At 40.3% G+C, this 13,408-nt stretch overlaps 1 protein-coding gene across 1 annotated transcript in view; it reads right to left on the reverse strand.

Moving 5' to 3' along the window:
• Window positions 1-8,745: 8,745 nt before the first annotated feature.
• IL31RA (interleukin 31 receptor A) overlaps window positions 8,746-13,408 on the reverse strand; it is a 60,256-nt gene continuing 55,593 nt past the window's right edge. The window contains exons 15-16 of the mRNA XM_043978387.1: window positions 11,866-12,368; window positions 8,746-8,867 (exon numbers count right to left, since the gene is read on the reverse strand). Coding sequence (XP_043834322.1) covers window positions 11,871-12,368 — 498 coding nt within the window. The 3' untranslated portion in view covers window positions 8,746-8,867; window positions 11,866-11,870. The remainder of the gene's footprint in view (window positions 8,868-11,865; window positions 12,369-13,408) is intronic.

Below are 13,408 nucleotides of genomic sequence, written 5' to 3' on the forward strand. Positions count from 1 at the left end.
CCCTTTAAAGAAAGTATCCATGATATAGAGGCCTTAGGCCCCTTTCTCAATCCCAAATCATATTTTCCACTATTTTTATCTAACTTTCTCTATACTCACTTTCACATTGAAGTCACCAAAGATAAAAATTTACATTTACTAGTCCGGGAAACTCTTAGGAATGTCTTCGTAAAAATTCTCTACCTTTTCATCCTTTGTAGCAGATATTGGTAAATAAATTGCACCTTTTGCTTATATTCATCATGGCTACTACAATACAAGGTAACAATATGTCCCATAAAATACCGTTTCATTTTACCTTTGGGCATATGCTCTGCCAAGCTAGTCTAGTGACTCAGATTTGGAATCTGAATATAATCAAACACTTGTGGACTATAAAATTTAATTAAAATATCTTGACTTACAAGATTTACTTACTAATTGGAAATTCTAATGAACCATCCATGCCTTTGCAAAGTGGGAGGGAGAGAGCAGCAAGAAAGTGGGGAGGCCCTCTCCTCAACCCCTTCTGTCACCAAGCTGGATTATAAAAACAACCTGCAGGGGCAGCTAGGTGGCGAAGTAGATAGAGCACTGGCCCCGGAGTCAGGAGGACCTGAATTCAAATCCAGCCTCAGACACTTCACACTTACTAGCTGTGTAATCCTGGGCAAGAATTTCACGCTTGCTATAGTTCCATTCTTCCTCCCCATACAGGTCCCTTGAGAATGCTTGCATTGGTCTTGGCTGACATCTCTATTCCACATTATAAGTCACATCATATAAGTCACTTGAATCAGGGTTTTAGATAAGTGTCATTGTAGCCTATGGGTCTTGGCTTTGGATTGACCATTCCAGGTTTCTTTTGCTGCCTACATACACAAATGTACACATATCATGAGGGAAGCACAAAGAGTTAGCCCTGGAATGGGTGTTGCATCTGCAGTCTGCTCTGCTGCACCTGGTCTAGTCTCTTACCCACCCACCCTTTTCACTCTGGCTGATGGCATAAATAGAATTGGTTTCCATTGACTGAGCATCCAAGCTGCTTTCTTCTCTACCCACCCCAGACTTCCTAGTTCTGGCCACCAGCTTTAGTCCCTGCTTGTGTCCAGTGTCACACTGGAGAATTCTTATGATTGACCAAGAAGATCAAATCACACCTCTTGGCCTGTGTATAAAACAGCAAATCAGTTCAGTCACAAGCCCTAAGGGAATCTTTTTGGGAGTAGATAAGACTTTCTCCCTTTTTCTCCTCTTCCTCTCTTCTAGGAAGCCATGTGTGTTCAGGTAATCCTGTAGCTCCTGAGTCCCACCAGTGTAATCCCCGTTTGCAATCAGAAATCCTCCTTAATTTTTTTTTTTGGTGAGGCAACTGGGGGTTAAGTGACTTTCCCAGGGTCACACAGCTAGTAAGTGTTAAGTGTCTGAGGTCCGATTTGAACTCAGGTCCTCCTGAATCCAGGGCCAGTGCTCTATCCACTGCACCACCTAGCTGCCCCCCTCCTTAACTTTTAGAAAAGGGATTTCCTGAGTAGGTGTAGCAAGAACATAGTACAAAACCTGAACACTCTGCTGCTGGTGGCATCCTTCCTAAACTGCTATACTACCCCTCTCCCCGCACACACACTTTCTACCCTGCCAAAGAAGAGGAAGATGCCAGCTATGCTGGCGCCTCATCAGGCTTAGCTACTACTTTTCTGCTGCCTCCCTACAACTGCCCAAGATTTAAAAAAAAAAAAAACACTGTCAAGAAATGTCCATCTCAGGGTTGCAGCCAATTCACCTCCTGATTCCTGTGATTACTATTACTGTCTCTGGTGGACTCTGTTACCAAGTGGTTGCCAATAGAACTTCTACTGGGACCTCTGGCTCTCCGGAACTCACAAGGTTCAGGGGACAAGCCTATCTCGGAATTTTTTTTAGTTAATATAAGGAAAAAACAAACACAGTTCAGACACATGGTGAGAGAACCAAATTGACTTCATTTTGTATCATCACTGAAATTGTGTACAGCTGTTGGAGCTTTTTAGTTTTTCTGTAAATCATGTAATTTTGGGAAAGTCATTCATTATTGTGCTACTTTTTTAGAATGCAAGTAGATGCAACCAATCAGACTGAATGCTGGAACAAATACAAATAGTAAAGCAAAATAAATCATCATATTAATGATGCCCATATATGTATGTCTCATTCTACATATTTAATTCTTCTCTTCTTTGTCAAGAGGTGCCTAGTATTTATCATTATTGATCCTCTGAAATTATGGTTGGCCATTGTGTTGGTCAGAGTTATTAAGTCTTTCAAAGTTGTTCATTTTTACAATATTGTTATAGTATAATTTGTTCTCCTGGTCCTGCTTGTTTTACTCTATATCAGTTCATACATGTCTCTCTTATCCCTTAATTTTTTGGTATGTTGTCTCATTGCCATTTTCTTTGTTGAAATTCTATGCTGCTTCTTTGAATTGTTCTTTTACCCACTTAGGACTACTTTGTCTCCAATTAATTTTTGTTATATCATTGTCAGTAAAGGATGTGTTTAGCATTTCTTCATTTTCTTTGTTTTTATACCTCAATACATAGTCAGTTTTGCTAAAGATGCCATGCACAGTTGAGCAATATGTAAACATGTTTCTCTTCCCATTCAGTAATTGCCAGAGATCTATTATCTCTATTTTTCTAACGTTTTATTCAGATTCTAAAATTCTTCATGGCTTATATTTTTTTTAGATTTGTACACTTCTGAAAGTTTGAGGTCTTCGACTATTATTATTTTATTATCTATTTCTCCCTTTAGTTTGATGAACTTTTCCTTTAAGTAACAGTGTAAGTATGTATATTAATAGTATTGATGCATATGGAATCTTTAAGACTAATGTGGTTTCCCTTCTATAAGGGGCTAAAATTCTAGCTATGATGTCTAAAATCTAATGAATGGTCTCCTTAAATTAGAAAAAGTATAGCACCAATCTTTGGTCATTAAGTATTAATTAAAGTATATTAGGGGAAAGTAAAGAGAAACACGTGGATTAAGTATGAAATTTGCTTGCTCTCCTTATCCTGCCTGTCTCTTGCTCCTCTGCCAGTCTCCCACTGAAAGGCCTCTTCTTCCAGGGCTTCTCCCAGAAGCCACCTGAGAAACCAGAAACAGGGCCGTCCACACACACAGCTCCAAGCTAATTGGCTGGTAGCTCTGATTGACAGGTCCCACAGGTGGTTCTATAGATATAACTTCCATACACCAGGCAACTTCCAGACACCAGATAACTTCTGGACACTAAAGTCACGTGGTTTCTCCTCATGGTCAGAGTTCACAATCTCCCTCCCAGCAGGGGGTGTCATTCCAATTCTCACAATTCTTAACTCTTTTTATTTAGACTATGTCTCTTCTTACTGTTGTCTTATCGGAAATAATTATTGGTGTTCCTCTCTTTAGGCTTGTAAACAAGATTATGGATTCTGCATTCTAATTTAATCTCTTCCATTTTATGAGTGAATTCACCCCATTTGCATTCAGTTATGGTTACTTATTCATTTTCATCCATCTTGTACTTTTTCCTCACTTTACCTTCCACTTTACAAAAAAGAAGATAGTTTAAGAGAAGGAATATACTTAACACTAGTGATCTATAATTGAAGCCATCTGTTTTCTTTCAATTTCCTCCTCATTCACATTCCACCCTTCAATGTTGGAGTTTCTTTGCTTATGACTTCTGGCTCACCTATTCTGCCCTTCCTCTTAAACCCCCTTTCCCTTTTCCCTCCTATTTCCTTATTGAGATTAATGCATTTCTACAATACTCTCTTTGAATAAATGGGTATGTGTATATATATTAGTATGTTCAACCTTCCTTTATTTGGTTCAGGTGAATGTAAAGTTCCTGAGATATCTGCTTCCCCTATGCTTTCCTCCATGTTCAGAGAGTCTTAATCTCATATAACCCTATTATGTGATTCCTTCCCTTCCTCCTCCTTTTTTTCTATTAGATACACCTTTTCTCCTAAGACCTTAAAAATAGAATACAACCACTCCCAGGCTAACTGCTTGTCTTGTTTAACTTTCTCTATAACCCTTGAAAACAATAGGGTTCCTTCTTCTTCCTCCTTCCTCCTTTCTCCTTACTCCTCCACCTTATTATTATTATTATTATTATTATTAATGAAAATTCATTGTCATGTAGTCTGCGAATAATTCTGTTCTGTGTATAATATGGTAGCCAAAAATGCTGATATGAGAATAGATTGTACTGAGAGTCCAAGAAGCCAGGCACTATACCATACCATAGCCATAGCCATTTTCAATCTTGTGTTGAGTTCTTAGTACTATATTTTAGGAAGGACATTGATAAACTGGAGAGCATCCAATGGATGCTTTGAGATCATGCTATTTGGTAGAAGAGACTAGATATGTTTACAGAAGAAAACTCTTAAAAAAAGATGTGCTAGTGGTCTAGATAAAGGGATTGGATTTCTTCACTTGGCTCCAAAGGACAGAACTATGTGTAGTAGTTGGAATTTAACAGAGTTAAAAATTTAGACTTGCTGTGTGGCAAAACTTTCTACCATTTATAGTTAATAAAAGGTGTAAATGGATACCTTGGAGATAGGGGGTTCTCTCTCACTGGACACATTCAAGCAAAAACTGGTCTGTATTTGGTGTTTCCCCATTAGAATGTAAGCTTCTTGTGAGTAGAGATTGCTTTTTTCTTGGTATTTGTATCCCTAGAGCCTAGCACCATTCCCATGCTTTTTGATTGATTCATGTTGTAGAGGGAATGGCGGCTGAAGTCCCTTCTGATTTTAAGATTCTAGGATCCTAAGATTCCCCACTACTCATTTTTTTTTCTTTTTTTTCTTTTTTTTTTTTAGTGAGGCAATTGGGGTTAAGTGACTTGCCCAGGGTCAAACAGCTAGTAAGTGTTAAGTGTCTGAGGCCAGATTTGAACTCAGGTACTCCTGACTCCAGGGCCGGAGCTCTATCCACTGTGCCACCTAGTTGCCCCCTCCCCCCACTACTCATTAAAGGACTTAGAGACTCAATTTCTTTAGTATCACTTTGAACATCTATCTGTTGTTGTTAAATCATTTTTCAATTGTGTCTAACTCTCCATGATCCCAGTCAGGATAATCTTGGCAAAGATACTGTAGTAGTTTGCCATTTACTTCTCCAGTTCATTTTACAAATGAGAAAACTAAGGCAAACAGAGTTAAATGACTTGCCCAGACCACACGGCTAATAAGAGTATGAGTCTAGATTTGAACTCACAAAGATAAATCTTCCAGACTCCAGGCCCAGTATTCTATCCTCTGTACCACTTAGTGGTCCCATCCAAGTGTTAGGGAAATAATAAAAAGAAAACAGTCACATTAAAATCTATCATAATTTTATTGTATTAAAGAAACCATGACACAAAGGTTAAATAAATGCCTTCTTGAATACTTCCATTACAATAACATTTAGCAGCATACTTGATATAGTGTGTATATGTATTTGCATGAGCATTCTTAGGCTTAAAGAGTGAAGAGTGCTCTTACTAGAATGTTCAGTCTTCTAGTTTACTAATGAAGTCAGTGATTCTATCTATTTTCATTGTGGTTAATACATCATAATTGGGGTTCTGTTAAGTCTCTATCCCACAACATTTCTAGGCGGAAGCCTGGACAAAGGTGACAATTACTCCATGATTAATTATGAATTTGCAACAAGCAATGGCCTCAAATGCTTGAAAATATGGATTTGATCTACATAACAATTTTCTTTGTCAAATTCTACTAGGGTTCATTTTATTTCTACCATCTGACAGTCCCCTCCTTCCCTGCTTCCCTTTATATGACTTGGATCCTTGTTGTTTGTCCTTCATTCTTGAAGAGGACCATGACATTGGGGTGATGTCATGACTTGCAGTGAATTAGATTGAAGTGAGGGAGGGCTGTGCAAGGTCACCAACCTCACTCTCCCCCAGAACCATCTGGGTCCAGTAGCAAGATATACATCAGGATAGCCTCTTCCCCCCAGTAATTAGAGCCTAAACTTCTCTTTTTTTTTCCTTTCTTTCTTTTTTTTTTTTTGCTGGGCAATGGGGGTTAAGTGATTTGCCCAGGGTCACACAGCTAGTAAGTGTCAAGTGTCTGAGGCCGGATTTGAACTCAGGTACTCCTGAATCCAGGGCCAGTGCTTTAACCACTGCACCACCTAGGTGCCCCTGAGCCTAGACCTCTAAGGATGCCGTGCTTTTCATGCACTTTGCACCTATTTTTATATAAGTGTGTGTATGTATATATACACACATATATATAATTTTCCATATGTGTATATATACACATATATGTATATGCACATACATTCATTTGTATGGCTATAAATGCTAGTTGTAGAGATAGTTAGAAAGATAGGAGGTCTACATTGCCTCCTTCATGAGAACATGAGTTCCTTGAGAGCAAAAATTCCCACAGTATCTAACACATAAGGAGTGCTTGATAAATGCTTGTCAATTAACTGCTCTTTATATTGATAAACGATGCATATGTTGATGAGTCAGTTATAGAAAATTACTTATGTCAACTACTTAAATAACCACCTACATGTAATCAATGTATTTTAAACACCAAACTGATAAAGTGCATTGAAGGATCCATTCTGATTCCACCAAGCCCCTTGGCCTCTGGTCGTTTAGTCACTCAAAAGCCATAGTGCCTGGAAAATCAAAAGTTTTGCATTTTCAGATGTCAAAGTCACTTCAGAGTCTAAACCCAGGCCCAACTTAACCTCCTTCTTCAGAGTCAGGAAACAGGGGGAGATAAATGTTCCAACGTGGTTCCAAGGTCAGGGTGCAAAAAACAACCTAGTTGGGGGCAGCTAGGTGGAACAGTGGATAGAGCACTGGCCCTGGATTCAGGAGAACCTGAGTTCAATTCTGGCCTCAGACACTTGACACTTACTAGCTGTGTGACCCTGGGCAAGTCACTTAACCCTCATTGCCCCACAAAAAAACCCCAACAACAACAACAAAACAAAAACAAAAACAACCTAGTCAAAAATCCATTTTAAGAGCAGCCGTGACTTTGAGATACATTCATCCAAAGGCCTCTTTGAGGCCTGCAACATAATGAACTCCAGGTGTGCTCATAGAACCAGAGTCCCAGCTTGGGTGCTATGAATGCTGATTATCTGTCTGGCTATCTATCTATCTATCTGTCTATATATGTATATATCTCTCTGTATACATACACACATATATATATACATATATATTTACACACATATGTGTATATGTATGTGTGTGTATAGAGATATAGATCCAGCTATTTAGATATAGATCCAGATATAGAGATACACACATACATCTATATCTGGGCAGCAGCAACAGAATTGAATTGAGGTTATTTGGAGAAGGAAAAACAGGATTGCTAGGATGGGGCAGGACAGGAGACTGCCCATTTCCACACACGTCCCAACAGAGAGGAAAGAAGTAATTAATGGTAATTAGATATACACCCCATTTGGGGGGACTAGAAGAAGCCTTAAATATGGAGTCAGAAGACTTTGACTCAATTTCAGACTTCGTTACCTGTATGTATGACTTTGGATGAGTCACTTCCCCAATCTGTGCCTCAATTTTCTCATCTGTAAGATGACATTGTTGAACTAGATGATCTCTGATGTCCCTTCAGCTCTAAATCTTATGAAATTCATCCCCTTTGGGCCACCATCTCTCCTTCTTTGCCCTACCTCCCAACGCTCTACCTCTTCTCAAACTACACCTCTGCCTTTGTTATATATGCAGTGCTGTTTCCAGAAGAAACCAACACTAAGTGTCTCCTTTCTCTACCACAAGCAGCATGCCTCTGGGGACAGAGAACTGAGCTCAAAGCCAGATAGACCTGGATTCAAGTTCATCTCTGACATATCCTGACGCATGCCCCTGGACAAGTGGCTTCATCTCTCTGTGCTCCAAGTAACTCTTTTTTTTGTTTGTTTGTTTTGCAGGGCAATGGGGTTTAAGTGACTTGCCCAGGGTCACACAGCTAGTAAGTGTCTGAGGCTGGGTTTGAACTCAGGTCCTCCTGAATCCAAGGCTAGTGCCTTATCCATTGCGCCACCTAGCTGCCCCCTCCAAGTAACTCTTAAAGGTAAGTCGCAGAAAAAGGTGCCAGATTGTACTGATAGAGCTCCTCACCAGGAACTTTCTATGTCAGTGAAATCCCAGGACCAAGTCTCTACTCCTACTTATTCTTGCTTCACAATTCTCCTGTCTGACATTGCTACGACACGGAGGTTCTTTACTCGGCATCCACAGGATCCTAAAGGGTCCGTGGATAGGTTTCAGGGGTCCACATACTTGGGCCTAAAAAAATTTCATCTTTATTTTTCACTCATTTCTACTTGGACTGTAGCATTTCCTTCAATGATTTAAAAAGAGGGTTCTGAGAAGGGGCCCAACAGACTTCCGTGACTTCCATGGGGGTCTGAAACACTAAAAAGGTTAGGAACTCCTGCTGTGAAGGAAAAGCAAGCTCTCCACAAGCCCAGCCATCTGCATTGCTCCAGACATCCAAATTTTTCTGTCTCTTCTTCCTTTAACCAAAATTCTGTGAAGGTGTATATTTCAAAAGTCCTTGTTGGAACAAGAGTCTGCCTGCTTCTCATCTTCCTAATCTCTCTTATGAAAACAAATACAAAGAAAACACAGATAACATACAATAGATCCTTAAGCTCTTGATCAAGCTACCGTTGGGGGGGGGGGGGCAGGCAGGTCTGTAGATCTTCGGGCTCACTAGCCCAGGGAATTCCAAAACTTAGAAACACAAGGTCTTTTCCTATAGGATGCTGTCTTGGACCCCGATCCAGGGCAAATGTCAGGATGGAGTCCTGAGCCTCCTACCAAACTGTTTAAAAAAGAAAGAAAGAGAGTTAACACTATAAGTAATGAAAAAGAATATAAGATGGAAGAGGAAGACTAAGAAGATAAGAGAAAGGAGAGAGAAGAGAGAACAAGCAAGAAATATGAGTCCTTAGGAAGGAAAGGGAATAGGCATTTGTTAGGCATATGTCAGACACTGTGCTAAGTATTTTACATATATTTAACATATGAGTGTTTACATATATTATCTCATTTGATCCTCCAAACAACCCTGTTAAGGAAGATGCTATTATTATCCTCATTTTTTTTTTTTGCAGGCAATGGGGGTTAAGTGACTTGCCCAGAGTCACACAGCTAGTAAGTGTGTGTTAAGTGTCTGAGGCTGGATTTGAACTCAGGTACTCCTGAATCCAGGGGCCATGCTTTAACCACTGTGCCATCTAGCTGCCCTATTATCTTCATTTTAAAGTTGAGGAAACAGAAACAAATAGAAGTTATGTGACTTTCCCCAGGGTCACACAGCTAGAAAATGTCTAAGACTGAATTTGAACTCAAATCTTCCTGGTTCCCAGACCCACCACTCCACCTGCTGGCCCCCTAGCTGCCTGTATTTAGGGTGTTAGTATACTTCTCAATTGAAATAAATTGAATCCTTAATGGCTAAAACACGGATGCTATTAGAGAAAAATCACTTTCCTTCCCCCGCTGCACCCCCCCACCCAGGCCATGGAAGGGACATTCCTAATCACCACCCTGTTCCTTTCTGTCTCAAATTCAAAAGTACCAGATTTTTAATCCAAAGAAATTTCCCATATTTCCTACCCCTACTTGACATCAGGATTGAGTTTGAAAATATTTTCTAGAAAAGGAACTATCTGCCTTTCTGACTCTTCATTCTCTAACATAGAACAGAAAGCTTCCATGAGGCACTTTACTTCTAACTCCCTTCCCTTACCCCTCCTGAACTTCTCCTGGGTCAGCCAAGAGCCAAATAGAGTCAAAAATCACTTACTAGCTGTGTGACCCTGGGCAAGTCACTTAACCCCAAATGCCTCACCAAAAACAAAACAAAACAAATAGCATCAAAATCCTATGTCAGCCGCCCACCACCACCACCAAAAGTCTCTATCCCAGCCCATGAGCAAGCTCAACATTGGACAGCATTATGACCAGACCAAGCAGATTCCCAGTCTCTACAGTGGAATTATGAATAGGCTGTTTTGGGATATTCTCACAAATTTAGGCTGACTCAAGGGAAGGTAGTGTTATACAGTAGTGCTAAATAAATGCATTTCTTTCCCAGCATGTTCCAAAAGAGAATTGAACTGCCAGAATATTTCTGCAAAGCAGGTAGTCTAAAGATGCTTTCCAACAACATATCCTGGGCTCTGAGTCAGGATGAGATTCCCTAGAGGAAAGTCCCTGAACTGTTTTGTCCCTATCTATTAACAAGGATGGGTAGCTAGGTGGCACAATAGAGAATGCTGAGCCTAGAGTAAGGAAGACCTGAGCTCAAATCTGGCCTCAGACACTTCCTAGCTGTGTGACCCTGGGCAAGTCACTTCACCCTGTTTGCCTCAGTTTCCTCATCTGTAAAATGAGCTAGAGAAGGAAATGTCAAACCACTTCAGTACCTTTGCCAAGAAAACTCCAAATAGCGTCATGAAGAGTCAGACACGATTGAAACAACTCAACAACAAAACTAACAAGGATAGGGCATAAGAGAAATGGTTAGCAAGGTCCAGCCTCCTCCCCATGCCGCGTTTCCCCTGCTCTGCAGGAGAAGGATGGCGATTGCTCTCTGTATTGGTCCCTGCTGCCACAGAAAAGAAATGGCCTCTTGCCTCTGACACATCCTGGCCGTGTGACCCTAAGCAAGTCATTTAAACTGTAGAAGCCTTAGGCAGCTCTCTAAGACACAGAAGGGTTGCTGACTGATGTTGGTGAAAGGCATTTCCTCACCAGGAGTGACCTACACCAATGAAATTACAGTTTCCATCTGATCCAAGGGATCACTGGTGATAAGGAAGTCCAGAGGAGAGAATGGTATCCTAGGAAACCCAGAGAGAGCTGATATGTGCCAGACCTTGTACTTCCAAATCACCACAAAGCAGCAAGGGTGGCACAAGGATAGAGCATTGGACCTGGAAGCGGGAAGACATAAGTTGGAAAACAGGCTCAGACACTTAGTAACTGTGTGACTTTGGGCAGGTCACTGAACTCTGTCTTCCATGGGGAAAACAATATCACCTGTCTCCCTCCCCCCACCCTTGTTGTGAGGATCAAGTGAAATAATAATTTAAAGTGTTTTGCAAGTCTCAAAGCACTATATAAATGTGAGCTATTATTATCACCAACATCATCATCATCACTGGTCCTGATGGGAAAGTTAACAAGGTCTGGTGTTAGGTTCAAGGCTGATGACAGTAGATGCAAAAAGCAGATGAATATCCTCAATGGATTTTAGCTAAAGAGAAAGCATAAATAGGAGTCTAGTGTCTAGAAACCAAAAGAATGGATTGTTCCATGGGAGGGGGAAAAGAAAAATTCTAGTTTCCTGATACTTTTACCTTCCCTCATCCTGTTATACTATATATGTTTGTGTTAACTGAGTGTACAACTATGTGTAGAGAGGTATTGGAAGTCAATTAGCCAAACTGGGAAAGAAATAAGCAAATATTTCTCTTCTCAAGTCTGTGGCTAATGAGTGGATAAATTTGAACTTTGATGTTTTTCAGTAGTTTCAGTCATGCCTGACTCTCCATAACCTCATGTGGGGTTTCCTTGGCAAAGATACTGGAGTGGTTTGTCATTTCCTTCTCCAGCTCATTCTACAGATGAGTAAATTGAGGCCAACAGGGTTAAGTGACTTGCCCAGGTCACACAATAAGATCTGAACTCAGGAAGAGTGTTAGCACTCTCTCCACTGCAACACATAGCTGCCAGATCCAAACACATTCCTTCTAACTAAGGGTCATTCTACCCTGTTACTCCCCCCAAAACACACAAAAATGAAAACAAACCCAGGCTATGGTTGCATTTCAGTCTTCTTGATTGGATCAGAAAACTTCTCAGAAGTGAGGAATTCCCTTGTCGTCACTGAATTTTTTAAATATGGATTCAATCCAGCTTCTTCCCAGGGCTGCTGCTCTGGCTCCAGAATTCCACCAGCACTTGGCCTCTGGAAGGGTCTACCCTTGGCTTCCTTATCTGGCCTTTCTGAAGATTGCTCTTGTGTTCCTTGCAGTGAAATCAAGGCTGAAGATGGAAGTCCTTGGAAAACCTTTCCTGAGGGACTATAAAAATTACGTGGAGAATTCACATACTTCTCTTCCCCACCCAAAATGTTTTCCTTCATCTTCAGCAGTTCTACTCTGTGAACCTCAGTTTTGTCCAGGAAGTTCTCAAAATCTACCACTAGCTTGTCAATCAAGTCACCAGAGGAAGAGAAGTACGGTTTGGGAATCCTCTCGTCAATTGCCTTCATCTTGCCATGGAATTGGACCTCTCCGAGATGCAGCTTGGACTGTCAAAAGAAAGAGGAACACCACCACCACCACGAAGGGTCACTTGTATGCCACAAGGGTCAAAGAATTTGGTCTTGGTAAATGCTAAAATATTCTCAAATAAAAAGTTCCTAGTCTCCTTTCTCATCCGACCCTCTCCTCCCAATTATTCTCGATCCATTCTAAATGCTTCCACCGTAGCAAACAAATAGGTGTCATATGCACTTGTTATTCCACTGTTTGCCAAAAGTTATGCATTGTACATCTATAGGTCATTTCTTCTAGAAAGCTCATAAAGATTCTGGGAACTATCTATCTTCACAAAGTTCCTTAAGCCCTGTCTTACAGGTAGAAAATGGAGACACAGAGCACCACAGATACTTATGGATCACAGGACCATGGATTTAACTTAAAAGGACCCTTGGCAACCATCCAGTCCGATGATTTCATTTTGCAGATGAGGAACTGAGGTCCAGAGAAACAAGGGGATTTGTGTAAGGTGTCCTAGCTACTAAGTAGAATAGCCAGGTTTTGAACTCAGGTCCTCTTTGTAATGTACTAAGATTTGTCCAATGTTACCTAGCAAACCAGGGAATGAAATTTGCCTAGAGTCCAGATTTCCTGATTGTCCATCCAGCCCTTTAACCATCAAATCCTAATGCCTCTTTACTCATATCAATTTTTTAAATTTTTGTTTAATTTTTTTATTACATTTTACATTCTGAACTGTCTCTCTCCCCACCCTGCACTACAGAAGGCCACCATTTGACACAACTATACAGAAATAGAGATAGATTTATAGAGATAGAGAGATTTATAAAGAGATAAAGATATATTTATAGAGATAGAAATAGAAATTGAGAGACTTATAGAGATAGAGATAAATCGATATAGAGAGAGATAGAGACAGAGACAAGAGATAGAGATATAGAGAGAGATAGAGATAATGATAGAGACAGATATAAAAATATATAAAATAATTCTATGCATACTTCTATTTATCAGTTCTTTCTCTGGTGGTGGATGGTATTTTCCTTCATAAGCCCTTCGTACTCAATTT

Source organism: Dromiciops gliroides, chromosome 1, assembly GCF_019393635.1.
Source record: "Dromiciops gliroides isolate mDroGli1 chromosome 1, mDroGli1.pri, whole genome shotgun sequence".
NCBI lineage: Eukaryota > Metazoa > Chordata > Mammalia > Microbiotheria > Microbiotheriidae > Dromiciops > Dromiciops gliroides.